Below are 24369 nucleotides of genomic sequence, written 5' to 3'. Positions count from 1 at the left end.
GGAAGAAAGGTTTATTAGATCTGGAACTGAAATTTTCTGTAGTGCATAATCTAATTCAACCTGTCTGTATAGCTCATTTGAACAATTGAAACGCAGGAAGCCCAGAATAAGAAAGAGGTCCTTTAATCCTGTATAGATTATTGTAACGCCTGGAAACATCCTAGAGTAGGTTAAGCAGATAATCAAAAAGTATTGGCAAAGTCCCCTGGAGGAGGGGAGAAAGAATATGGAACTATTAAACCTTACTATCAGGGAATCCCCTGATACTGTGTCAGACTTTAGGGACACCCAATTCAATAGGCCATGCCCTCGATCCTGAGGCTTACTCTTGTAAAATTTATGTAGGTAGCAGAGAAGCTTAGACTACTTATAGACATGCCTAAGAGTTACTTCTGGAGGATCTATGTTGTTGCTCAGATGTGGCCTCAGTCTCTCTAAGCCCTTCTCTGCAAGTGAAATCATTGCCCTCCCCCCTATGTGGGATATGATATCAGGGGTGAACACCAGTCTCCCTGGTAATATGGGAGAGGACTCCCAGGGATGAATCCAGACCTGGCACCATGGGATCAACAATTCCATCCTGACCAAAAGAGGGGAAAGAAGTGTAATTAATAAAGTATCAGTGGCAGAGAGAGTTCAAATAGAATCAAGAGGCTACTCTGGAGGTTGCTCCTATGCAAGCTTCAGGTAGACCTTGCTACCTGTCATAACCTGCCAACCCCCAACTAGGACCAGTCCAGCCAATTCTGAAGAACACCTAGAGCAATATATAAGATTCCACAAGGGTTCCAGGCACTGGAGTAACTTTCCAGAAACCTACAATCTCTAAATGGGTCCCTGGTCTAGGTAAGTCCTGAAACCTAGCCCAGCCTCTCCAGAACATCAGACCATCTCCCTACCATATATCAGTGACAGAGCTTCCAATATCAAAAATTTAGAATTGCCATAGCCCAAACAACCCTAAAGAGAGGTATGGAAAGATCAAAAGTGATGGTGGAATTATACATAGACGATAGGACTTAACAAGTGAATATGAATGGTGAATCATTAAATTGATATCTCTCTTAGTCTCCAGTATTTTAGAGCAGCTCGAAGTAAGAACCTAAAATTGTGAAACTGTAACCCATGTCAAAGTCTGAAATCTGTTCTACAACTAATTGTGGTGCTATGCTTTGAAATTTATAGCTTTGTTTTATATGTGGTATTTTTCACAAAAAAAAAGAAGGAAAAAAAGTCAGTTGTGATGATAAAGTATTTAAGCCCTCTAGTTTCCTATGTTCTGGAGTAGCTAGAAGGAAAAATATGAGAGGATTGTATGGTATAGCCCATGACAAACTCTGGGATCTGTCCTGTAACCACTTGTCGAAGAGTGCTTTGAAAACTATTGCTTTTTTATTTATTTACTTTGTATATATGTTAACTATACAATAAAAAAGTTTTAAAAAAGCTTTTTGAAAAGGAGAATACCTTGTGTAGTTGGGAGATTTAATATAAAGATCTCATGGGTTTTTTTTTTTTACTTTATTGTTTCCTCTGGTTGTAAGAGTAGCCCATGCTTCTCATTTTTACTAATCAAACTGAGGGAAAGCCTGTGTTGAGTCTGAAAGTCCCCAACCCTGGCTCCATTGAGTGCACTTGCCACCATTGTCCAGGTGACTCCACGTCACAGCTCTCCAGCTCCTTGCTCACTTCTCAAGCGTGTGGCTCCTAGGGGCACCTCTGGCTGATGTTCAGTGACCACTTTTACTAAAACTCATCTGCATCATCCCCAAAAAGGAAAAGAGGCCAGGAGACCTTGTGTCACAAGGACAATTTTAAGTCTTATCCCAAGTGGGGAGCTCCAAGTTTTGTTAAATGCCATTACAATTGGCTCTGTACTCCCGGATGGATTCAGAAGTTTAATTTGCTTTGTTTTTAAGGGTAACTAACTGTTTTTTTGTAGTATGCATTAGTTTGTTGTATGTTTACTCATTAGTTAATACTGTTTCCTTTATAAACAGTGCATCTGCCCCTCCCACCCATCTTGCTTGAGAAAGAAGCAGGTTTTCAATAAGCCCATTCCACCTTTGTGGCTGAGCTCTGTTTTACCTTATCGACAAAGCGGTCGGGAACATGTGCCCCTTTCAGTCTTTACCTTTCTAATATCAGGGTTTAATCTTGGGAACAGAAACTCACAGTCAACCAAAAGTATGGTGTTTCTGTTAAGCCTACACTTTTGTGCTATTTGCATTTTTAATAGACTGCAGCCAGCCTCCTGCTCTACAGGGCTTCTCCACTATGGGCCCAGTGCTTCAGCAGGCCTAGTAAATGATTGTTAAGATGAGCCTGTATTTCCCAATCCTGACAAGGCTGGGCTTTTTTAGACACATTGGAGGTGTGCTCTCCTGTTGAGGATCCAGACCAAGCCTGACACTCTCCACTACAGCAGATGTTGTCCAAACATTGACATGAGCTATACCAAGCCATCCCCTGTTCCCTACGGATCGTGTAACAGCACAAGTTCTGATGCAGCTGGTCTGTGACAGAGCCTAAGAGTCTGCAGCTCTAAATAGGCACCAGGTGACATGAGGCTACGGGCCTAAGACCCACTCTGAGTCTCAGGCATAGATGGACGAACTTAACAGGTGCGATCAGCTCTGCTCATTTTTCCCTTCTCCAGAGAGTTTCTCATGGTGATTTTCTCCATGAGTGGGAATTTCTTCCAAAATTAACTGAACTTTGGAAGGTCTACTAAGGTTGGCTAATTCTAGAAGCTGTAGCAGACCTCTCCCAGTCACCTTTGCAAAATGCCACCAGCAGATGGTCTCCCTGAAACCAAGCAGGCCTTGGTGATCACTCGTCTCCTGGCCAGCCACTGCTCTCTGATGACCAGCTGCGTTCTGTCCCCGATGCTGGAGTGGGTGCTGACATAGGGGCTTGACGTAGAGAAGATAAGACCTGCCTCATTTCACTGGCTGATCCTCCCTGTCTGACTTCCAGGGAGATCTGTGTATTCCCAGTCCATACACTGTGGGGGTGGGGGGTAGGGTTGCCTCCAGGATCTGGGAGGCCTGGATATATTCATATTCGCACATACCTGTGCAGGTGTGCATACTTTCTAAAATTAAGATTGATCAAAAGCCCTCAGAATATTTACCCAACATCCGTCTACTTGGCTAAATGCCTAATTCCCTTCTAACTGCCATGGTGACCATGTCCCAGGTCTGTTTGGTCTGGTCCTGTATGTGTCACCATGGATTCTCACACTGGCCTCTTTCTCTGTAGCACACAGGCGGAGCTGCCCACCAGGGCTCTGTACCTGCATGCCAACCAGTGTTGCTTGGATACAGCTTTGGGTTATGAACACTCCTTGAGCATCACAGAACCTCCTTTTATGATTTAGGATAATTGGTTAATTCAGCTGCTGTTTTAGTGAGGGTTTTTAAAAATGAGGAAATAATTTATATACCATATAATTCACCCATTTAAATAAAGTATATGCTTCAGTGGCTTTTAGTATATTCAGAGTTGTGTACCCATCACTGCTATCTAATTCAAGATCATTTGTATCACCCCAACAGAAAAGCCCGTATCCATTTAGCACTTATTCCCCATTGCCACCTCCCTACAGCCCCTGGCAACCAGTAATCTACTTTCTGTCTCTATGGAATTGTCTACTACGTATGTTTCATAGAAATGGACTGACACAATATGTGACCTTTGTGTCTGTCTGCTTTCACTCACCATTGCATTTTCAAGGCTCATCCATGCTGTGGGTGTAGCAGTGCTTCATTCCTTTTTTATGGCTGAATAATATTGTGTGACTGTACTATTTACCCGTTCATCAGTTGATGAAGATTTGAGTTGTTTTCCCCCTTCAGTCCTTATGAATAATGCTGCTGTGGAATATTTCATTTTTATGTGAACACATGTTTTAGTTCCTCTTGAGTATATACCTAGGAGTGTAATTGCTAATCAAATGGTACCTATGTTTAACATTTTAAGGAACTGCCAGCCTTTTTTCCGATGCCAAAATATTTTTTAAACCTGCTTTTCTTTACCCACGTATAGTAGACCTGTGTTTAGTTTTTCATCTTATACATCTATAAAGATAAAATTTACCGTTAATAGCAGTGTTTTTTTGTTTTTTGTTTTAATTATTTGGGACAGATCTACTTTTGGTTGGCAGGAACTGTTTTGTTTAGCTCATTAAAACATAGATGGTTTCTTGAGACTTCTAAAAACTAGAGGAGTTAAAAATCCACTGTGAATTAGAGTAGGGAAGCATGAACCTGAAGACCCACAACCGTGGCCTTTGAACCAAATCCCATCCCCGCTTAAAGCATTCTTGCTTTTATTGACTAGTCCAGAGAAGCCTCCCTGATTTCAAGTGTGAAAGGAGATGCCTGAGCCTCAGCTCACATTGTAGGTAGAAAGAGTTGGAGCCATTGGGTGAATTCCATCTTGAGATCAAAGCAGCCAGTCCAAGGAGGCTCATTTTGTCCTCTGGTCCCAGATTCAACCGCTGGGAGAGGAGCTCACACTCTCTGTTTACATTCTGTGGTACGGTTTTGGTATGTGAAAGCATGAATGACTAGGAATGAAAACTAATGAGAAGTGACCTAGGATGCAGTTGGAATCACACAAACGTCGTCGAAAATAGGAAAGAAAGGTCAGGATGCCACTGGGGATTCTGAAAGTTTACTTGGCACTCACTCTGGAGGGGTGAGGGAGCAGTAAGGATTCTAATTCAGGTGAAAAGCACCTTTCAGCTGCCTCTTTCACCAGACATTTTAGCCTTTTTTTAAAATCCCTAAAAACAGGCAGTTGACGGCCCCTTCCGTAGTCACAGCTGTCTGGCTGGGCCACACCTGTCAGCTGTTGCTTACATTCATCCCTGTAACATGCGGGGAGTGATGGGTGGACTGTGCACAGAGTCCCACAGACTGCCTCCTCTGCTTTGTTTAGCAGCATGACTTGAGTTTACTTTCATTATGAAAATGCAGGCAGTTCTCACCCTCAGTCCCCTCGGGATATAGTGATTTGGCCAGAAAACCAGGTTCCTGCAACTCTAATTTGCTTTAGCTAAATCAGATGAAAGATTTGATCTAATGTTTGAGTTCTAGCTGCCAAATCACTGAAAGATGTTTTATTACTCAACAGCCTTACCTCACAGTGCTTTGTATATATTTAAGATTTGTGCAGGCATATGTGCTTTAATCGGATATGTGCATTTCTGGAAAAAAATCTTGTGTTCTATAAATCTTTTGCACAATAAGAATATGAGTTCTTATGGGAAAACCAGGGTGGAGTAGACCACTCAAACCCTATACGATTTGGTAACCAGAGCACACTAACAAAACCATTAACAATTCTGTTTTAAAAAAAAATACTGTAGCACACTTCACTCCCATTGGCAGTTGCGGTCAGCGTCTCAGTCTTTAACATTTGTGCCTCCTTCCTCACAGTGCAGCTTCTTCCTTGGTGGCTTTCACTTCCCATCAGATGAGCATTTCCCTCAACATTAAAAATCGGATTCTAGGCATAATCTTCCTTAGCAACAAATTTTGTTTTAATGCAGGGGAAACGTCTTTGCACCTTCATTTACACAGCTTCGCCCTATAGAGCATAACATTCTGAAAGGCATAATGGTTCTTTGAGGAAATTCTACAAGGCTTTCTTTTCTGCCTTTTTGCTTAATGTATTCATGTAATGTCAAAGCTCTCTCTTTGTTAGAAAGCTGGCCTGTCACTGCTTCAAAACATCAGTGTCAGCTAGCGCGGCTTCCACATTATAATGTCATTTCCCTCCTTTTTAAATAGGGTTATTTGGTGCTATATATATATATTCCCCCCCCAACAGCATTTACCATTTGAGAGTCTCAAGCATTGCTGCATTTCACTACTAAATACATAAATGTGGCTTTCCTAAAAGCAAGAACATTCTCCTACCTACAGTATAAGTGCCACACTCAGGAAGTTTTCTGATGAGCTAATTTATACCCATATTCAAATGCTCCAGGTGCACGTTAGCGTCCTTTACAGCCTCTCTAACCCAGGGCTCCAGCCATAGAGCAGGCACAAGCACATTCAGTCAATGTGTCTTTTTTCCTTTACTCTGGAACTGTGCCCAGTCTTTTTCTTTTTTTCCATGATGGAGACCTTTTTTAAGAGCCCAAGCTAGTTACTGTATAGACTGTCCCTCAATTTGGAATGTTCTGGTGATTTCCTCAGGAGGGGATTCAGGCTAGACTTTTTTGCAGCCTGTGGTGACGGGGATAGTGCATCCTTCTGTGCACATTACATCAAGAAGCCTGAGATTTGCGTGGTGCCCCAGTTGCCCTCCCTGCTCTCCTTTCGCCTGCACTGCATGCCTCACCTTGCCTGCTCACAGGTGCATCTGCGATGTTTCTATAGTGTCTTCTGTACATTTTTCAGTCCAGCGTTGTAATCATTTCAGCAGGAGGGAGGGCTTGGCTTCATACCTTATTGCTGGAAGCCAAACCACTGAAGCCTCTGAGTAGAACCATCCTCCTTCCATACTGCTGCCCACGTGCTCATTCTCTCTTTCTCCATCACAGTAGAGTGTCGATCCTCCTGAGTCTGATGCTGAAGCCCTCAGGGATGTGCCCCTTGCTGCCTCCCTGACTTGTCTCCTGCCATCCCCAGCCCACCAGTGCCCAACAGACACCTCATTCCTTTAGTTGCTCTTTTAGAACTTGCCTCTTTGGGGCAGTGAGCTGGGCCCTGCATGCTAAAAGTCTTTGATCACAGCCTGGTATTTGTGTTGTGATCATTCATTCATCTGGCCCTGTGAAGAAGGAGCTCAAAGTCTGTGAGGGTGACAAACAGCAATCAGATAGATACAGTAGGGACACTGCATGGGGACCCTGCACAGGGGCTCTGACTCATAGAGGGAGGGGAGAGGGGAAGGCGGGAACAGAGCAGGCTTTTGAGAAGTGCTCACTTAAGTCCTCCCAAAAAAGGAGTAGGAGTTCTCCAGATGCAGACAGGGAGGGAGTATTCCAGTATGCAAAGATGAGGGAGCAGGCCACAGGCACCTGGTTATCCAGGCCGTGGTTGTCAGCTACTGCTCCAGGGAGGGGCTGCCACAGTGGCTTCAGAGTGGCGATAGGACAAGAAAAATCATCATGCCGTTTATGCCTTTTACTCTGCCTTTCTGGTCTGGCAGACCCTGACCCTTCGTTGCCTGCCTGTGGAACTCTTCTTCATCCCTACAGTGCAGCTCAGGCCTTCCTCCTCCAGGAAGCACACACACATCCTAGTGAATTATCCCCTTCTCTGTGCTCTTGCTATGCCTGGACAAACTTTGGGGCTGGGGGTGGAAAGGACTCGTATTACTTTGTTACCTATTTGTCCCCACTCCTCAGTTGAACTCTTGAAGGTCTAAGAATGATGCTAATTCAGCTCTGGGTTCCTAGTCCCTAGCAGTGCCAGCCCAGCTCAGGGTAAAGACAGCCAACGAAAATTGAGTGGTGAAAGCATGCATTTGTGATAAAGTCATATGGCAGGGTTGCAACTTGGGAGATGCAAGGTCTTTTCCTTAGCCATTGACTGGACAGTGACCCTAGACAGGTTACTTTGTCTAGTTGAACGTCCTTTTTTTTTTTTTTTTCCATCTGTAATACTGAAGAATTGATTAGATGATTTTTCTGAGGATACTTTCAACTCTAGATGTTAGGAACTAGGAACAAGATGCTTAATCTTCCTCCTAATCATCTGAAGAGTGTATGTGGGTATGTGTTTGTCTGTGAAGTATAAAAGTAGGCTCTGGTTAGCGGGGGACAGTGGAGAGGGATGTTTTGTTTCTTTGGGAAAAAAGGTGTGTTTCCACCAACTCCATAAGCTTCTGAGCTGGTGGAGCTGGGGGTGGGGGGGTGGCCTTGGGGGGTGCTCTTGTGCTCTAGCCCAGCCTCCATCCTTCAGGTCACAGCAAAGGCTCAGCCAGGGCTTGAGAGTGTCCAAGGCCACCCTGGGACTTAGTGGCAGAATCCCCTTCTGAGCATCAGTCTCTGCCAAGGGAAAACTAATTGGGATTACCTGTTTTGTATCATTTTGACCTCTACCCTATGCCCAGCAGAATGGCCTTTGGGCCTTTTTATGGGCTTTTGTTTTTAGAATTATTTTTAAATATAGACGTAGCAGTCAGAAAATAAAATGGCAAAACACCTGTGTACCATTCAGTGCACAGAATTGAAAATCACAGTTGTCATATGGGTTTCAAGTAATTTTAATTTAGAAGAACTGGAATATTACTGATACAATGAAAGGTCCCTTCTGTTCCCCATCATCAGTGCTATTCGAAGTTCCGTTAGGCCCAAGTCAGAGTCTGGGAAGAGCTGGGTCTCGCCTCTTTCTAGCTAGGAGCTGATGAACCACATTTTCCTCTCCTTGAGCTTCTAAATGTCAACGAGGGTGTGCCTCTGGACCCCCTCCCCCCACACATACACACACATACTGCTTATACAAAATGTAACCTGAGATACCCATTTTTGCCTTTGGCTTTTGCTGCTTCACAGTAGATTCTTCATAGAGATATTAGTCCATGGAGAGCTGCCTCGACCTCTCTTAGGGTGGCTTGTTGTTGGGTTGTGGGTTTATGCAGCACTATCCCTGTGGATGCATGGTGGAGTTGTTGGCAATCTTGCTAGTAAAAACAATGTTGTAACAAATAACGCCATGTGTATGTTGTTGAGTGTTTTCGGCGCTGTCTCTTCAAGGGTAGATTTCTAGAAGGGATCTCCACGGCAAGCAGCCGCATGGTTGTGTTCACTGTACTGGAAGAGCTATCTGTAAGGAGTATGCCGCCAGTGTTCCCAGGCCACCTTGCTACCACAAGCAAGAGGTGCAGGGTTGAGGCACATAGTAGGAAATTGCTTCTCTCTTCACATGAATGACATTGAGCTTCTTTCCTTGTGTTTAAGGGCTGTTTATCTTTTTCTGTAAATTGTCTCTTCATGTCTTTTGCTAGTTTTCTTTCAGTTTTTGGGCTTTCTCTTCTTGTATTTCAAGAGCTGTTTGTGCATCAAGGGACTTAGCCTTTTGTCTGTGATATAATACAGTTGCCTCCTAATTGGCTCTCCTTTTGTTTTCTCCTAAGAATCGGGGGGGGGGTTGGGGGGGTGGGGCTCCTTTCAAAACCAAAAGCCAGTGGAGGCCTGCCCTTCACTCCCACCCACCGGGTGGACACTACTACAGTGTCCCTACAGCTTTTAGGACATGGGCATCCTTAACAGAGGCTGCAAAGCCTGGTCGGCCCAGCTGCCCCTACTTGGGTGGTGACAGTGGTCTGGAGAGAGTGGCGCCCTTGGGCCTCCTTAACCGGGCTTACCAAGGTCATGTCCTGCTGGTGTAGCTGTTGCTCAGTTTGGATACTCAGTGTGGACAAAGCCCCACCCCCACCCCTGAGACAGCTGTGCATGCATTTGGGTCCTGGGCTCCCTCCTCAAGGAAAGAGGGACCTTTCCATGCTCTTCTGGGAGCTGAGGCAATCTGTACAGACTTCCTTAGGCTGTGCCGGCAGGGGTTTGTGAAACCTGACTGTATTGGACATGACCGAATTCCTCCTCCTTTGCAGCATGGAACAGGATAATACTTCTGAATCCACTTGCTTTTCTTTCCTCTTCATCTGTACCCCCATGGTGCATTTGCTGAGGAGAAATGGAGCCCTCATTGCTGCAGTCTGAGCACTCATTCTAGTGCAAATTGTAGCTAACAACCAGGGTGCTTTAAAAACCTAAGATAGCATCATTTCACGTTTCCTATTTTCATCTCAGCCTTGGAAGCACAACGTTGCTAACCTCTACACCCTAGGCATGGCTCAAAATCTTTGCTGGTGATTAAAATTCCTTGGGCTCATATACCTGACCTCATGGAGTTTCAGATAGTCGGGGAATACAAAGTAGAGTTCCAAAGAAGCCAGACCTTCCCTGTTATTCCAGTGTTTTCCACTGGCTCCAAGAGTCTCCGGGTTCTTTGTTGTGAATTGTGTGAAGGCAGTGATTCCCTTCTGCCCGCAACTGTGGACCTTGCCAGATGGCTACACACAGCCTTTCTCTTAGCTTGCACAGCTACTGCTGTGCTCTTCTCTCAACCTTTACAATGGGGCTATCCTGTGGGCCAGTCCCTAAGGCTGACCACAGGCCATTTCTGGTTTTACCTCACCTTACTTAGATTCTCTTGAGTTGAGGCTCAGAGTTGAGAAGTAAAATCTCTTCTGGAACAAGTTAGGGCTACCTACCTTACAGCAATAAGAGGTCTCCTGTGGGCTGTGGGATGAATCTGTGACTGCATGTTGGCCTCAAGCTGCCTGATGCAGGGTAGGCAGGAAGTCAAGGGAGTCAGAGTTGGGGAGGACCAGGACAATCCCTCATTAGGACCTTCCCACTGGACTGTGGCAAGTCCTTCCACTCCACACCGCATCTGAACTGTGGGTCTGGAGAAGCTTGCTATTCCAGAAAGGCATGCTCTTCTCACTCCTCGTATTCCCTAGCTCTTGAATCATGGCTTTGCCCAGCCTTCTGTGACTTACACACATTATTTGCATCCTGTTTTCCAGATAGTGCTTGTTAGTACGTGCCATGGCTCTCCTTCATTACACGATCTCCTCAGTGTAGACAGAAAGGGAGCAGTTGCTTGGCTTAGACCAGCTGAGACATGAGCTGAATGGGACGAGGGTACTCTAGGTCTGAGGACATAGAAGGACAAGAATAGTCCTGCTGTTTCCATTCTCTCGCCACCGGAGGAAGGAACTATTAATGGAAAGAATAGCTGCTTTTGAGCCCCCTGATTCTTCTTCCTGAGCCTCTCTTGGCTCAGGTAGTGTTCCTGCCTTCTTAGGCCAACCCATAGTTAAGCAATGCAGAAGGCAGAATCTCATGGTTTCTGCACTCTTGGGGTCTTCTCTGTGCTTCCTTCAGAGGAATCCCATGCCACCCTCCGGCTCAGGCTCTGATCGTGGGGTCCAGGGCCTCAGAGTGACCATTTCTGAAGTATTCAAGGAAGGAACCCTCTCAGGCCAAACCCTGATATGAAAGGAAGGAGCTGCTTCCATCAGCAGAAAAGAATCGGGGGCATCTCGGTACTGCCAGGGCAAGAAGGCTGGTCAGTCCCAGCAGGCTAGGGGAAGCACCTAATATGCCTTTCTCTTGGCTGTTTCCTTCCCCATCTGCCGAGTTCTTGTGACGGAATGTCTCATGATAGAAGCAGACACCATCTGGGGTGCTTTCTCTTCCTGCACCAGGACTCTGAGCAGCAGCTTTGGGTTGTGAGAAGTAGCCAGTATTTAATAGTGGCTCAGGACCTCTTCTCATCTGAGTCTTACAGTAAGCATGCCTCTGAGGTGGTGTTAGCCCTTGTTAGGATGAAGAAACCGAGACCCAGGATGATGAAGGCACTTGCTCAGGTCCCTGTTTGGAGCTCAGGTTGGCTAACTCCTCTCCACAGCCCTGTGCCGCATGCTACTGCCTGAGAAATGGCAGCAGAGTGGGTTCCCCTCTGCAAGTTGTGCTGTGTCCAGAGTGATGCAACTCTGGATTGTTTTATTTCTATTTTTATTTTACTTTTTATTTTGAAATCATTTCTAACTTACAGGACTGGGGCTGGGTTTTTGTATTTTGCTGTGTGTGTGTGTGTGTGTGTGTGTGTGTGTGTGTGTGTGTGTGTGTGTTTTATGGAGCACAAATTGATAGATGTGTTAACACATTTGAGAAAACCAAAAAGTCCAGAAGTTGGGGTACCATCCAAGCCTGGGATGTAAAGAGGACCCCAGCTTATTTTGGGTGGGTAGCTTCCTTTCCAGCAGTCGAGAGTCTCTGGTTGGCCCTCAAGCCAGAGGCCTACTTGCTCAGCTGATAAAGTTTTCTCCACCAAGGCATGGGGCTGAGAGGCCACACTGTGCCTTCTGCTCAGAAACATGACACCTGTAATGCTGGAAGTGGGACTCCCAGGGGTGGCCATAGTTCATGTGGGATTCGGTTGGCTAATGCCACCTGCCGGTTGAAAGCCCCTAAAGAAGGCTCCGTTGCCCTGGGGGACCAGCACTGTAGAGGAACATCAGGACCTGAGTGAAGCGGGCCGGGGGGACTTGCTCTGTGGAGCACACACCCCCAGCCAGCTCCCGCTTGCTTTGTCTACAAACTGGCCTGTTTTCTGTGATACTTACATACTTGTTTAACACTTCAGGGAAGAAAAGTCAGAAGACCAAGACCTCCAGGGCCTCAAGGATAAGCCCCTGAAGTTTAAGAAGGTGAAGAAGGATAAGAAAGAAGAAAAAGAGGGCAAGCATGAGCCTCTCCAGCCATCTGCCCACCACTCTGCTGAGCCAGCAGAGGCAGGCAAAGCAGAGACATCAGAAGGGTCAGGCTCAGCCCCTGCCGTACCAGAAGCTTCTGCCTCTCCCAAACAGCGGCGCTCAATCATTCGTGACCGGGGACCCATGTATGATGATCCCACCCTGCCTGAAGGTTGGACACGCAAACTTAAGCAGAGGAAATCTGGCCGCTCCGCCGGGAAGTATGATGTATATTTGATCAAGTGAGTATGGGCACCTCCTGTCTCTACAGGGCTGGGAGGTCTGGGTGGCCGGGGGTTGGGGCCAGGTGCTAAGAAAATGATGGGTTTACATTGAAGTGATAGCTCTTTCCCAGTCATTGAACTACCTAATGCATAACCTCACCTCCCAGGGATAGGTTAAATCATACACACCACTTGCAAATGCAGCCAGGTATATTTAGAATAACTGCACAGAGGCCACTGCCCTGAGTGCGATGTGCTTGGTGGGGCATAGGTGTGTCTGAATCCCTGCTTTGCTACTTACCAGCTCTGTACCTGCAGCAGGTCCTTCCCTCTCTCCATGCCTTGTGTCCTCATTGAAAAATAGACCTACAGGAGGGCCTACCCAAGTGAGGGCACGGTGAGGATTCCAGGAGAGGCCACCTGGGAAGCCCTAAGACACGCAGCATGTGTCTGTCACCAGCGGTAAAGATGCCCGGGGTCAGTATGCTGCTGTTTAGAAGGACACCAGGTCCTGCCCAATCCTGCTTCCTCAGCAGCCCTCTTCCCCCACTGCCGCAGCTACCGCCTGGCTGTGAAGGCAAGTGGGAGCCCATGGGGTTCCTGTCATTTCCCAGCTAGAGGACAGTCATTTGAGGGGCTTTTCTCAAAACTGCTGAAGCGCCTCTTTTCTTCCTGGTAGAATCATCCTGGGGCCTAGATTCCCATTTGTGAAGTTCCTTGAAATGAAGAGAAAAAACTTACTAGTGCTTCAGAAATGTGTCACTTAGCAGTTTTCAGAGGGCACTTGCGTATAGTCTCGGTTAATTCCAGCAACTCTGAGGAAAGTGGAAAGGGCATCATCCCCTTGACAGATGAGGAGACAGAAGCCCAGAGAGGTTAAGTAACATTCTTAGTCAGGCAGGAATGTTCCAGTGGCAGGTCGGGTAGGACCCCTTTGGTGGCTGGGTTGTGGAGAGACCCCAGGGGTGCCTTGGCGGCAGAAGAGTCCTTAGGGAAGAGGTCAAGGCACCCTCTGTTCAACAGCCAATATGAGCTATTCAGGCTGTGAAGGTGGCACCAGGTTACCTGCAGACTGACTCTTCTGCATCCCCCCTTGGTTCCTTCTTTCTTCCTGTGCTGCATTGCTTCCCCTTTAGCCTTTTCTGTGACCTTGTATTTTCAGGTCATTTTAGCTTAGATGGAACTCTTGTTTGCTAGTAAGATCAGGAGTATCCATTGAAGAACATCTGCTTTTCCATCTCTGACATTTCTGTGGAAAGCTTCTAATGATTCTTTGTGTCTCTCCATTTTTCCCCACAGTCCCCAGGGAAAAGCCTTTCGCTCTAAAGTGGAGTTAATCGCATACTTCGAAAAGGTAGGCGACACCTCCCTGGACCCTAATGATTTTGACTTCACGGTAACTGGGAGAGGGAGCCCCTCCCGGCGAGAGCAGAAACCACCTAAGAAGCCCAAATCTCCCAAAGCTCCAGGAACTGGCAGAGGTCGGGGGCGACCCAAAGGGAGTGGCACCACGAGACCCAAGGCGGCGGCATCAGAGGGCGTGCAGATGAAGAGGGTCATGGAGAAAAGTCCTGGCAAACTTCTGGTCAAGATGCCTTTTCAAGCTTCCCCCGGAGGCAAGGCCGAAGGGGGCGGGGCTACCACATCTGCCCAGGTCATGGTTATCAAACGCCCTGGCCGGAAGCGAAAAGCAGAGGCCGACCCCCAGGCCATTCCCAAGAAGCGAGGCCGGAAGCCCGGGAGTGTGGTGGCCGCAGCTGCTGCTGAGGCCAAGAAGAAGGCCGTGAAGGAGTCTTCTATCAGGTCTGTGCAGGAGACCGTGCTCCCCATCAAGAAACGCAAGACCCGGGAAGCAGTCAGCATCGAGGTCAAAGAAGTGGTGAAGCCCCTGCTAGTGTCTGCCATTGGGGAGAAGAGCGGGAAAGGACTGAAGACCTGCAGAAGTCCCGGGCGGAAAAGCAAAGAAAGCAGCCCCAAGGGACGCAGCAGCACCTCCTCGCCCCCCAAGAAGGAGCACCACCACCATCACCACCACTCAGAGTCTCCCAAGGCCCCCGGGCCGCCACCCCCACCCCTGCCCCCTCCCGAGAGCTCCAAGGACCCCAGAAGCTCCCCGGAGCCTCAGGACTTAAGCAGCAGCGTTTGCCAAGAAGAGAAGATGCCGAGAGGAGGCTCACTGGAGAGTGATGGCTGCACCAAGGAACCAGCTAAGACTCAGCCCGCAGTTGCTCCTGCCGCCACGGCTGCAGAAAAGTACAAACACCGAGGGGAGGGAGACCGCAAAGACATTGTTTCATCCTCCATGCCAAGGCCAAACAGAGAGGAGCCTGTGGACAGCCGGACGCCCGTGACAGAGAGAGTTAGCTGACTTTAAACAGAGTGGATTGAAAAAGCAAACCAACAAGAATAAAGGCAGCTGTTGTCTCTTCTCCTTATGGGTAGGGCTCTGACAAAGCTTCCCGATTAACTGAAATAAAAAATATGTTTTTTTCTTTCAGTAAACTTAGAGTTTCGTGGCTTCAGGGTGGGAGTAGTTGGAGCATTTGGGATGTTTTTCTTACCGACAAGCACAGTCAGGTTGAAGACCTAACCAGGGCCAGAAGTAGCTTTGCACTTTTCTAAAATAGGCTCCTTCAACAAGGCTTGCTGCAGATACTACTGACCAGACAAGCTGTTTATCAGGCTTCTTAGGATATGCCTGCACCTCCCCTCCCACCCGAACCTTTTTACCCTATGTGGGGCAAGAGTGGCACGCTGCTGTTCGTCATTAGGGACAAAGAGCAGCTCTGAGAACACTCCCATTTTCCGTGCCATTGGTGCCCCCGTCTCAGCTCTGCCCCGCCCCGTGCCCCCCCACCTCCCCCACTCCCACCTGTGTGGGGACAAGGAGGTGTGAGGCAGGAGAGACAGTTGGATTCTTTAGTAAAGAAGATGGCAAGTGGCTGCAGCCCACGTGATACCACCCATAGCGGTCCAAGTCTGGTCCCATGCCAGCCCCAATCAGAACTCCATGAGGACATTTAACAGAACAGCAGAGCGGATTCTGCTCACTCCAGTTCTGGCCTGGCTGGGAAGGTGGCGTCTTCTGCACTGCTGGGTGTAGACTGGCCTGAGCCAGAGGAGAGGATGGCTGAGGGTGAGGTGGCATTGTCCATTCTCAAGGGACAGTCTCCGGTGGGTGGCACTAGAGAGAGAGAGGCCGTGGAGGCAGCCAGAGGAGGACGCAGCAGGCTGGCCCGGGGCTGGGAACAGGCCAAGGTCAGTGGGGCAAGAGGGAGTCCCAGCCCCTCAGAGCTCCAAGCAGTCTCTGACTGGGAGTTAGGGGCTTTAGTGGATGGGGCTGGGGTGGGCAGGAGTGAGCGGGGGAAGGAGAGAAGAAAGGTTCTTTCAATTATTTTCCAATTCTACTTTAGGGACAGCTTAGAATTATTTGCACTATCAAGTCTTCATGTTCCCACTTCAAAACAAACAGATGCTCAGAGAGCAAACCGGCTTGAATGGGGTGACACACTGTCACTCAAGCCACCAGAAGTGACGGGCGTCAGAACTACCTGTATTTGTATATATCTGCGCTTGTTTTAAAGTGGGATTAGCACATAGGGTTCCCACGAAGCTTCGAAACTCTAAGTGTTTGCTGCAATTTTATAAGGACTTCCTGATTGTTTTTTCTTCTCTCCTTCCATTTCTTCCTTCCTTTCATTTCATCCTTTCCTTTCTTCTGTACCTCCTTCCTTCTCTTTCATCCTTTCTGTTCCAGGCAGTCACAGTGCCCATCCATACCCTGAGCTAACGCCTTTCGGCTCGCAACCTGTAGAAATCTCCCCGCCCCTTTGTCTCCACACTGCCCGGCCTGGCCCTATCCTGTCCGAGCCCCTAGGAAGCCCAGGGCTCAGGCCAGAGCACCACGAGTCCTCACTGCAGAGAGCAAGAGTGCACAGGGTTCCTTCTAGGTAAACCTTCCTTTCCTAGTAAGAAAAAAGGGAAACCTGTTCCAAACCCAAAACAAGGAGCCTTTCAGCCTTCAATTCCACAGAAGCAAGAGGGGCTTGTCAGGCAGATTTGTTTGCTTAAGGATGCAGAGAGGCTCTCTGGGGCCACCTGAGGTCCCCGGGGTTCCAGCCCGGCCTCTGGAAACTACCCTGCCCACCCCACCCCCACTCTAGTCCACGGTAGCACAATCCCCTTTTCTCTCCTTCATCCAGGGAATTCTTTTCTGATGGAAATGTTCTGCTTGTGCTTGCTGGAGGCTGGGTGGGGCTGGTCCATCCTGCATTTCCACATCTTGTCCCTCAGGATGGTGGGGAGGGGGCTTAGTTGGCTTGGGCTTGGTACAGGCTTTTAATTTATAAGTTTTAATTTGGGTTCCTTTCCTCTGTTAGGAAGTCCTTATCTAGCTGCATATCCTCATCATATTGGTATAGCCTTTTCTGTGTTTACAGAGATGTCTCTTATATCTAAATCTGTCCAACTGAGAAGTACCTTATCAAAGTAGCAAATGAGACAGCAGTCTTAATGCTTCCAGAAACACCCACAAGCACGTCACATGTGAGCTGCTGCAATGAACTGTCAAATGCGTGTTGTCTTGTGTATTTCAGTTCTTGTCCCCTGGCTTCTCTATTATGGTGTAATCATGAAGGAGTGAAACATCCTAGAAACCGTATAGCACTTCCTTGCCAGTCTCTAGTGATCAGGAGCCATAGTTGACAGTTCCAATCAGTAGCTTAAGAAAATACAGTGTTTGTCTCTTCTGGAATGGTTAGAAGCAAGGGAGTTTGCCCCGTTCTGTTTGTATAGTCCTAGCTGGCCTTTTAGCATATTTGTATCCATTTCCTTACGCTTAAAAGCAAGTACCACAACAAAACTCTTGCCAGCCCTACTCCTTACACCCGCACTGCTGTTGAATCTTCCAGCTTCACTTCCGACTCCTCCCCGGGAAGGAAAGTGGGTGGTCAGAGGAGGGTTGCGGGTCCTTTGTAACTCCTCTTCCTCCAAGGACAAAAGTCTCCTGACCTCCAGAGTGGCCTCTCTCTAGGCTTTTGTGGTCCTCCAGCTCCCAGCACCTCCAAAGGACACATACATACCCACGGGGGCATGGCATCCGGCCAGCTTGCCAAACTGCCCTTTGTCACTGAGAAGACCTTTGTGTTGGTGGGTTTGGTTTTGAAGAATTCCCCTCAGCCCAGCGCAGTGTGGCTCTGGGGACCACTGTCAGAAGTTGGCAGTCAAAGGCTCCTCCCCATCGGGTTGGTGCCAGCTCTTCCCTGGGTAGGGGAGTGTGGGTTGTGCTGGGCCACTAGTAGCTCATGACACTCTTCATTTGTGGGTGTCACAGGCGCTGGTAGTTGAGAACACAGCGTTTCAAGTGCGTCTTCTTTGGCTCGGGTCTGACCTGCAGCTCCACTGCTCCCCCAGCTATGTCTCTTTGATTTCCAAAGTTGTAGGTAGGGCCAGGGGCTCCTTCAGGTTTTCTCTCTTTTTGTCCCCCTTTTTCCATCATTCCCTGTTCTTCCCCCAAAGATAGGCATCATGAGCCTGTTGCCTTTAAGTGGGCATCCTTGGTGTAATTTTGTCACCCTGGCAGGTAGGATCCCTGCCTTTCCAGAGCCGAGTCCCCAGCTGACAGCTCCTGAGGCTGCCCCTGCCTTGGGGGTCAGGTTGACAGGAGGTTGGGAAGGCCTAAGCCATGGGATTCTCACCAGCTCTGTCTAGCCCAGTTTCGTGGTATGACCTTGATTTTATGTGTACTCAAACACTTTGAAGAGTGTCGGGCATCTTAGTGAATACCTGAAGAATACAAAAATTAACTGACAGCTTTCAAATATCCATGGGGCTAGATCACCTGATGGTCTTCTTCACAGACTCCACTACCCCAATTCTAGTTGTTAGTTACTACCTCCTCTCCCAACCAAATACTCTGTGTCCTCAAGCTCCTCCCGGGTCCACCCTGCCTGGCCCGTGCATAGGTGGGCTCGTCAGCATCAGTGGGGTTGCCAGCTTTGAAGTTGTGGTGATCCAGGGAGACTTGGCTACAGCCAGGCATCAGTACAGCTGCCTTCTGCTGCTGCCCTATTCCTGCATCAAAGGCACAGGGGACTCATTGAAATGCCATGTCACCTGGCCCCTCCATGCCAAACCAGCCAAGGGCCCTCGGCCCTCTCTGTGGTGGAAATGCAGCCCTGTCATCTCCCTGCTGGCCCAGGGCCATGACTGCCGGGAGTGCCGCTGACCACGGCCAGCACCTTGCTTCTGACCCCAGGCCCCCGGCCTGCGTGCTCCAGGCCACTGCCATGGTAGGCCCTGTCTGTTCAGTGGCATTGTTCCAGGTGAGCAGCCACAAAAGTTGGCCTGCTCCTCTGCCTAGTTTGTCACAGCTGTGACATGAAAGGATTTGAACCAGAAACAAACTGCCATGCTTGATGGGAAAAGGAGTTTCCTTAACTGACAGTACCTCTGAATTTTAACTTTTGATAAGCCGCTTAAGCCCCGGGAAGAGCAAAAGGGTCTGGACTGAATCCACCAGGTGGGACCAACTGGATTTCATTTAGCCCGAGTGGAGATGGCAGAACCAGTTCCCACCCCTCTAACTGGGAACCCATGTCCCCCTTTTCTGTAGCATTCCATCCAGGCTCTCAGGCTGTCTGGGCTGTTAGTGTGTCAGGGAGGTGGGTCACAGTTGCCTGGTCTTAGAGAAGACCTTTGTGCATCAATTCTTAGCCTTTGTTGTTGCCCCAAATTGTTTTCTGATCCGAGTTTAATCCCCCAGATTCTAGGACTAATGACCTAGGTGTGTGGCAGTGAGCTGTCCCCAGAGTCCACTCTGGAAGTCCACCCAGCAAGTTCCCAGGCTCCTGCCCAAGGGAGGGCAGAAGCAGCAGTACCCCTGCGCCCTCGTGGGCAGGCTTCTGGTCCCTGTGTCCACCTCATTCCCCACTCCACCTCTCCCTGATCGGACTCAGGCCACTTCTGCCATCACTCCATGCTCTCTGCAAGGTCCCCACTCACACTGCTCAGTGAACTAGCCATACTCTGATGAAGCGTGTGGATTTTCTCCGTTTTTGTGTTTTTCTCTTTGAGATACTGTATCAATCTTTTAAAAAGGCATTGCCTAATTATTGTAAATCGCTAGGATACTGCCTCCTCCAGGGTCTATAATTACATATTAAAGGAGAAAAATTGAATACTGAAACTAGTTCGCGACAATTTAGAAGGAAAACCTCGAAAACACTTGGCAGAACATGATATTTCAATGTTTAGATGAATAAGAGCAAACTTTTCACAATACTGCTGATCTAAAAATACCTAGAGCTTGGCCCAAGATGTCTGGTGAGCACTACAGCAAAGGAAATCCTGCCCCGTGCCTCCCGAGGTCCCGGGGGAAAGGGCCACCCTAGGCATTTTGTGGTTACCCCAAGGAGATGGCTTCTGATGGGTTCTCAGGGTTGGCTGTGGAAGCCCATGCCTGCCTGCTTCCAGAGCCATGACTTAGGAGGTCCCACTACCTTGTCTCGACCCAGCCCACCCCGTCTCCTGCCCTTTTAGCACTCTGATCTGTCAAGAAAAACATGAGTTCAAACACGGGCCCAGGGAACTAGGAAGGAGAGGTGATATATGCCCATCACTTGTTTTGTTCCCCAGGAATTCGTAGTACACCCAGCCCCCATACAGTCCTCCCACTCTGCTCCTCAAACAGGCTTAGGACCGAGAGTGTCCCCTCCAATGGGGACAGGCCTGTGCGTTTGGTGTGGCGGGTGAGCCCTCCCCGAGCTCCATGGCCTCTCCCCTGTGGCTGCAGGCCCAGTGGGGAGGGGCGGGGAGGGTGACCCAGTCCAGGCCAGGCCTTGGCACTTGCAGAGCAGAGATGCTCACCCTTGCAGAAGGACACCCAGCCTTTGAATTCGAGGACATTTTGGGAACTTGCAAATTGCCTTTGCTCCCCTCGCTTCCTCTATCACCTCCCCTTTTCCTAGGCCCTGCTCAGCAGTGAGCGGAGAATGCCGTGGAAGGTCAAGAGGCTTGGCTCCTGCCCACTCAATAGCCCCTCCCTGCAGTGTTTGTGTGTCAAGTGAACAAGCTGTTTTCCTGGTGACCCTGATTATACCCAGTAACTTATAGACTATGTGCATAGGCCTGCTGCTTCTCTCTCCTGGGATTTTGTTTTGCTTTTCAGTTTTGCTTTTCCTTTTTCTGTCCCTTTTCATTTAATGCACCAACTAGACACAAAAAGCGGTTGAATTTTTATATATATATCTGTATACTGCACAATTATAAACTCATTTTGCTTGTGGCTCCACACAGAAAAAGACCTGTTAAAATTATACCTGTTGCTTAATTACAATATTTCTGATAACCATAGCATAGGACAAGGGGAAATAAAAAGACAAAAAAAAACAAAAAAACGATGAATCTGTCTGCTGGTCACTTCTTCTGTCCAAGCAGATCCAGTGCCGCTCGTTCCTCTCGGAGGCCTCCCTGTGCCAAGCGCAGGCAGGCTCCCAGCATCGCTCAGATTTTGCACTCTGTCTCCTGTGCTTGTGAGAGATGCCCTCAGATTCGGGGTGAGGGCATTTCACCTCAGCATGTAGGTCCAAGGGCGTCCCCTTGACCTGGTAAAGGCCGAGTGTAGTCAGCCCAGCCTGGCCCCTTCCAGGGAACCGGTCGTCCCTGCGTGGAGCGTCACCCCAGCAGGCTCTACGAGTTGGGCTCAAAGTGTGTTCCACCTTCCACTTGCCAAGGACCAGGACTTTACCGAGTCTGGGGAAAGGAGGGTGACGGGAAGGCCTCTCCTGTCCTCGCAACCTGTGGCTCACACCAGGTAGAACCGCAGGGGACTGCAGAACCACATGCAGAGTCCAGCATGATCCCGCCAGGGGATCCAGAAGACTCCAGAATCATCCTGTTCTCTTCTCCCATATCCTAGGAGTAATTGCATTTGCTTTTCTAATTCTTTAATAAGCAATATCAGCTAGAGAGGTTAGTTGTAACAGTTCTTTCTGATCTTTTTTTTTTTAATTAAAAACACCAAAAAAAAAAAAAAAAATCCAGAAACTCGTTCTTCCAAAGCAGAGAGCATTATAACCACCAGGGCCAAAAGCTTCATCCCTGTATCACTGCTTGTTCCGAGGCCTGAATCCAAAAGAGGAATGGGTCTTGGGCCCTTTGGGTGGCTGGGCTATCTTGGGGACCCTTGAAAGACCCTGGGTTGGAGGGCCTTCCAGGCTCACGTCCCACAGTGCCCCTGTGACAGTCTTCTCGTGCAGGCCGGGCTGGGGAAGAGGTGGCCAGGAGGCCGTTGCCGCTGCTGTTTTGCCACTAACAGGTGGGTGTCTGCACTTGTGAAGGGGTGTGGTGCTCTGAAAAGGAGATCAGCGCTCGAGATAGCCTCACCCCTTGATCTCTAGCCCCACCTGGATGGAGAGGGCTGCACGGATCAGTGTTTCTGGGGAGACGACAGTGGAGTGCAAAATGGGGCACAGACCTTGAAGCCTGTTCCTAACCTTGTGGTCAAGGCCTCTTTCCGTTCGATTTTCATAACTGCTTCAATCAATCCCAGCCGCTCGAGAATCGGTAGTTGATGGATATATGACCAAATATGACCAGGACTGTTACTCCACGTGTGCCGAGTCCCTTCCTTGGGCCTGCCCCCTGTATCTGGACTCCGTAACCTGTGCTGTGTTTGCTCCGTCCCCCGCCTCCCTGCCCCTTGCCTCGTCTCTCTGGGGTTTTTCTGTTTGGGTTTGGTTTGGCTTTTCCTTTTCCTTTTGTGTTCCAAACATGAGATTCTACTGGTCCTCTTAACTGTGGTGTTGAGGCTTATATTTGTGTAATTTTTGGTGGGTGAAAGGAACTTTGCTAAGTAAATTTCTTCTGTGTTTGAACTGAAGTCTGTATTGTAACATGTTTAAAGTAATTGTTCCAGAGACAAATGCTTCTAGACACTTTTTCTTTACAAACCAACCAACAAATCTGGAGGGAGGGGGAGGGGGGCTGGGCCAGAGGGCCTCCCCTTTTTCCCCCTTCGGGAGAATCGGAAGAGATCACCACCACCCCCACCCTCCCCACCCCCGCTCACATCAGCCGAAAGGTCACCCAAAGAAGTGAAGCCTGAGAGCCCAGCCCCACGTCCACACGCCCCATTGCTGCTGTGTTCCCATTTTCTAAGTCAGAGCAAAAGCAGTGGGGGGCGCGCATGAGCAGAGCCGACTTCGCCTAAGTGGGGCGCTCTGCTGGGGTCCTCCCTGGGGAGCTCCTGGCGAAGACAGGCTAGGGGGCGGTGGTGTCGGGGGACAGAGAGGTCCGGCTGGGCTAGGGCCTGGAGGTGGACATACCCTGCCAGAAGCAGCTCTTCCTGAGCCGGCCAGGAGTGGACATTCTCCCTTCCGAGGCGCGCCCCGCGCAAGTGCCCATTGGAGGCACCCCCCCACCTCCCCACCCCATTCCAAAGGTCAAGAAGGTGATCAGGGAGGGAGCTCACCACTGTCATCTGATCCCCAGCAAAATCTGGAGTGGAGGAACACCCCTTCCCTTTCCTTGGAGAAACGGATCCTTCTCAGAGAAGCTGTTGCACGGCCACCCCGTTAGACAAGGCTTTGGGCTCCCGGAAGAGGGACAGATCCTGGTGACCCACTACACCATGGGTTGAGCACAGTACACAGTCAGGGGGGTGGGGTGGCAGCTAGGAGAACAGGGCAGGGGTGTCTGTCCCTCGTAAGTTGCTTCCTACTCCCCCGATCCAGCCAGAAAGCCACAGCAGGTTGGGAGAAGTGTGCCGGACAGGCCCAGGACAGACTTAGCTGGAGATGTCTCTAAAAGCTCTCTATCGCATTCACCTTCAGTTTTTGTGTTTTGGGACAATTACTTTAGAAGATAAGTAGGTCGTTTTAAAAACAAAAAAATATTGATTGCTTTTTTGTAGTGTTCAAAAAAAAAGGTTCTTTGTGTATAGCCAAATGACTGAAAGCACTGATATATTTAAAAAAAAAAGGCAATTTATTAAGGAAATTTGTACCATTTCAGTAAACCTGTCTGAATGTACCTGTATACGTTTAAAAAACACCCCCACTGAATCCCTGTAACCTATTTATTATATAAAGAGTTTGCCTTATAAATTTACATAAAGATGTCCGTTTGTGTCTTTTGTTGTAAAATCAAGTGATTTTTTCATAAGGTTCTTTTAATATTTGAAAAGATGGGCAGCACGCAGTTTTCTTTTATTTTTGTAAGTTTTTTAATACATGTGAAAGCAAAGAACACTCAGCATGCCTTTCTAAGTGACGCGTTTGCACCTTGTGTTGGGAAGTACTGTATCCTGTGCTGTTAGCATTCTCGATAAACCTCTCTGTGAAAGTGACTCAAGGTCTGGGCTTTCATTATAAGACAGAGGTCCCCCCTTCCAGTTCCCGTGACAGTGTGGCCATGACCTTCCTGAATGGATCTGGCTCTCCCTGGACAGACCTAGCTGCTTTTAGGGCCACGGCGGGAGCACAGGGAAGCCCGCCTCAGGCCCTGGCCTCGCCTGCAACCTCTTGGTCCACGTCAGCGCTTTCTAGGCAGTCTGCTCCCGGGTATCATGGGGAGCCTTGGGGACAGCGAGGCTGGGGGGGCCAACTCTGCCCTCCTGGCCTAGGTCCAGGGGCGGTCAGGCCTACACAGCTCAGTGGAGCCCAGAGGCCTTTTTCTGAGCAGCACAGGGATTAGGGGGTTGGGGGTGCGCCCATGCTAGGGGCAGTGTCCTTGGTCCCGAGGGGTCAGGTAGGGGCACCTCCTTGATCTGGATGGGCCCTCTCCGATGAGACCTCGGTGCTTTGGGACTCTGGTGGGCTCTGGATCCTCTCTTTCTGTGTCCCACGCCAGCTGT

General features: G+C 48.8%; 1 protein-coding gene across 1 annotated transcript in view; it reads left to right on the top strand.

Moving 5' to 3' along the window:
* MECP2 (methyl-CpG binding protein 2) overlaps positions 1-23646 on the top strand; it is a 72140-nt gene extending 48494 nt beyond the window's left edge. Inside the window, exons 4-5 of the mRNA XM_077144756.1 lie at positions 12183-12533; positions 13815-23646. Of these exons, the coding sequence (XP_077000871.1) occupies positions 12183-12533; positions 13815-14883 (1420 nt within the window). The 3' untranslated portion in view covers positions 14884-23646. The remainder of the gene's footprint in view (positions 1-12182; positions 12534-13814) is intronic.
* The last annotated feature ends 723 nt before the right edge of the window (positions 23647-24369 follow it).

Source organism: Tamandua tetradactyla, chromosome X (genome assembly GCF_023851605.1).
Source record: "Tamandua tetradactyla isolate mTamTet1 chromosome X, mTamTet1.pri, whole genome shotgun sequence".
NCBI lineage: Eukaryota > Metazoa > Chordata > Mammalia > Pilosa > Myrmecophagidae > Tamandua > Tamandua tetradactyla.
The sequence above is the reverse complement of the archived record's forward strand: the minus strand, read 5'-3'. Positions and strand labels throughout refer to the sequence as shown.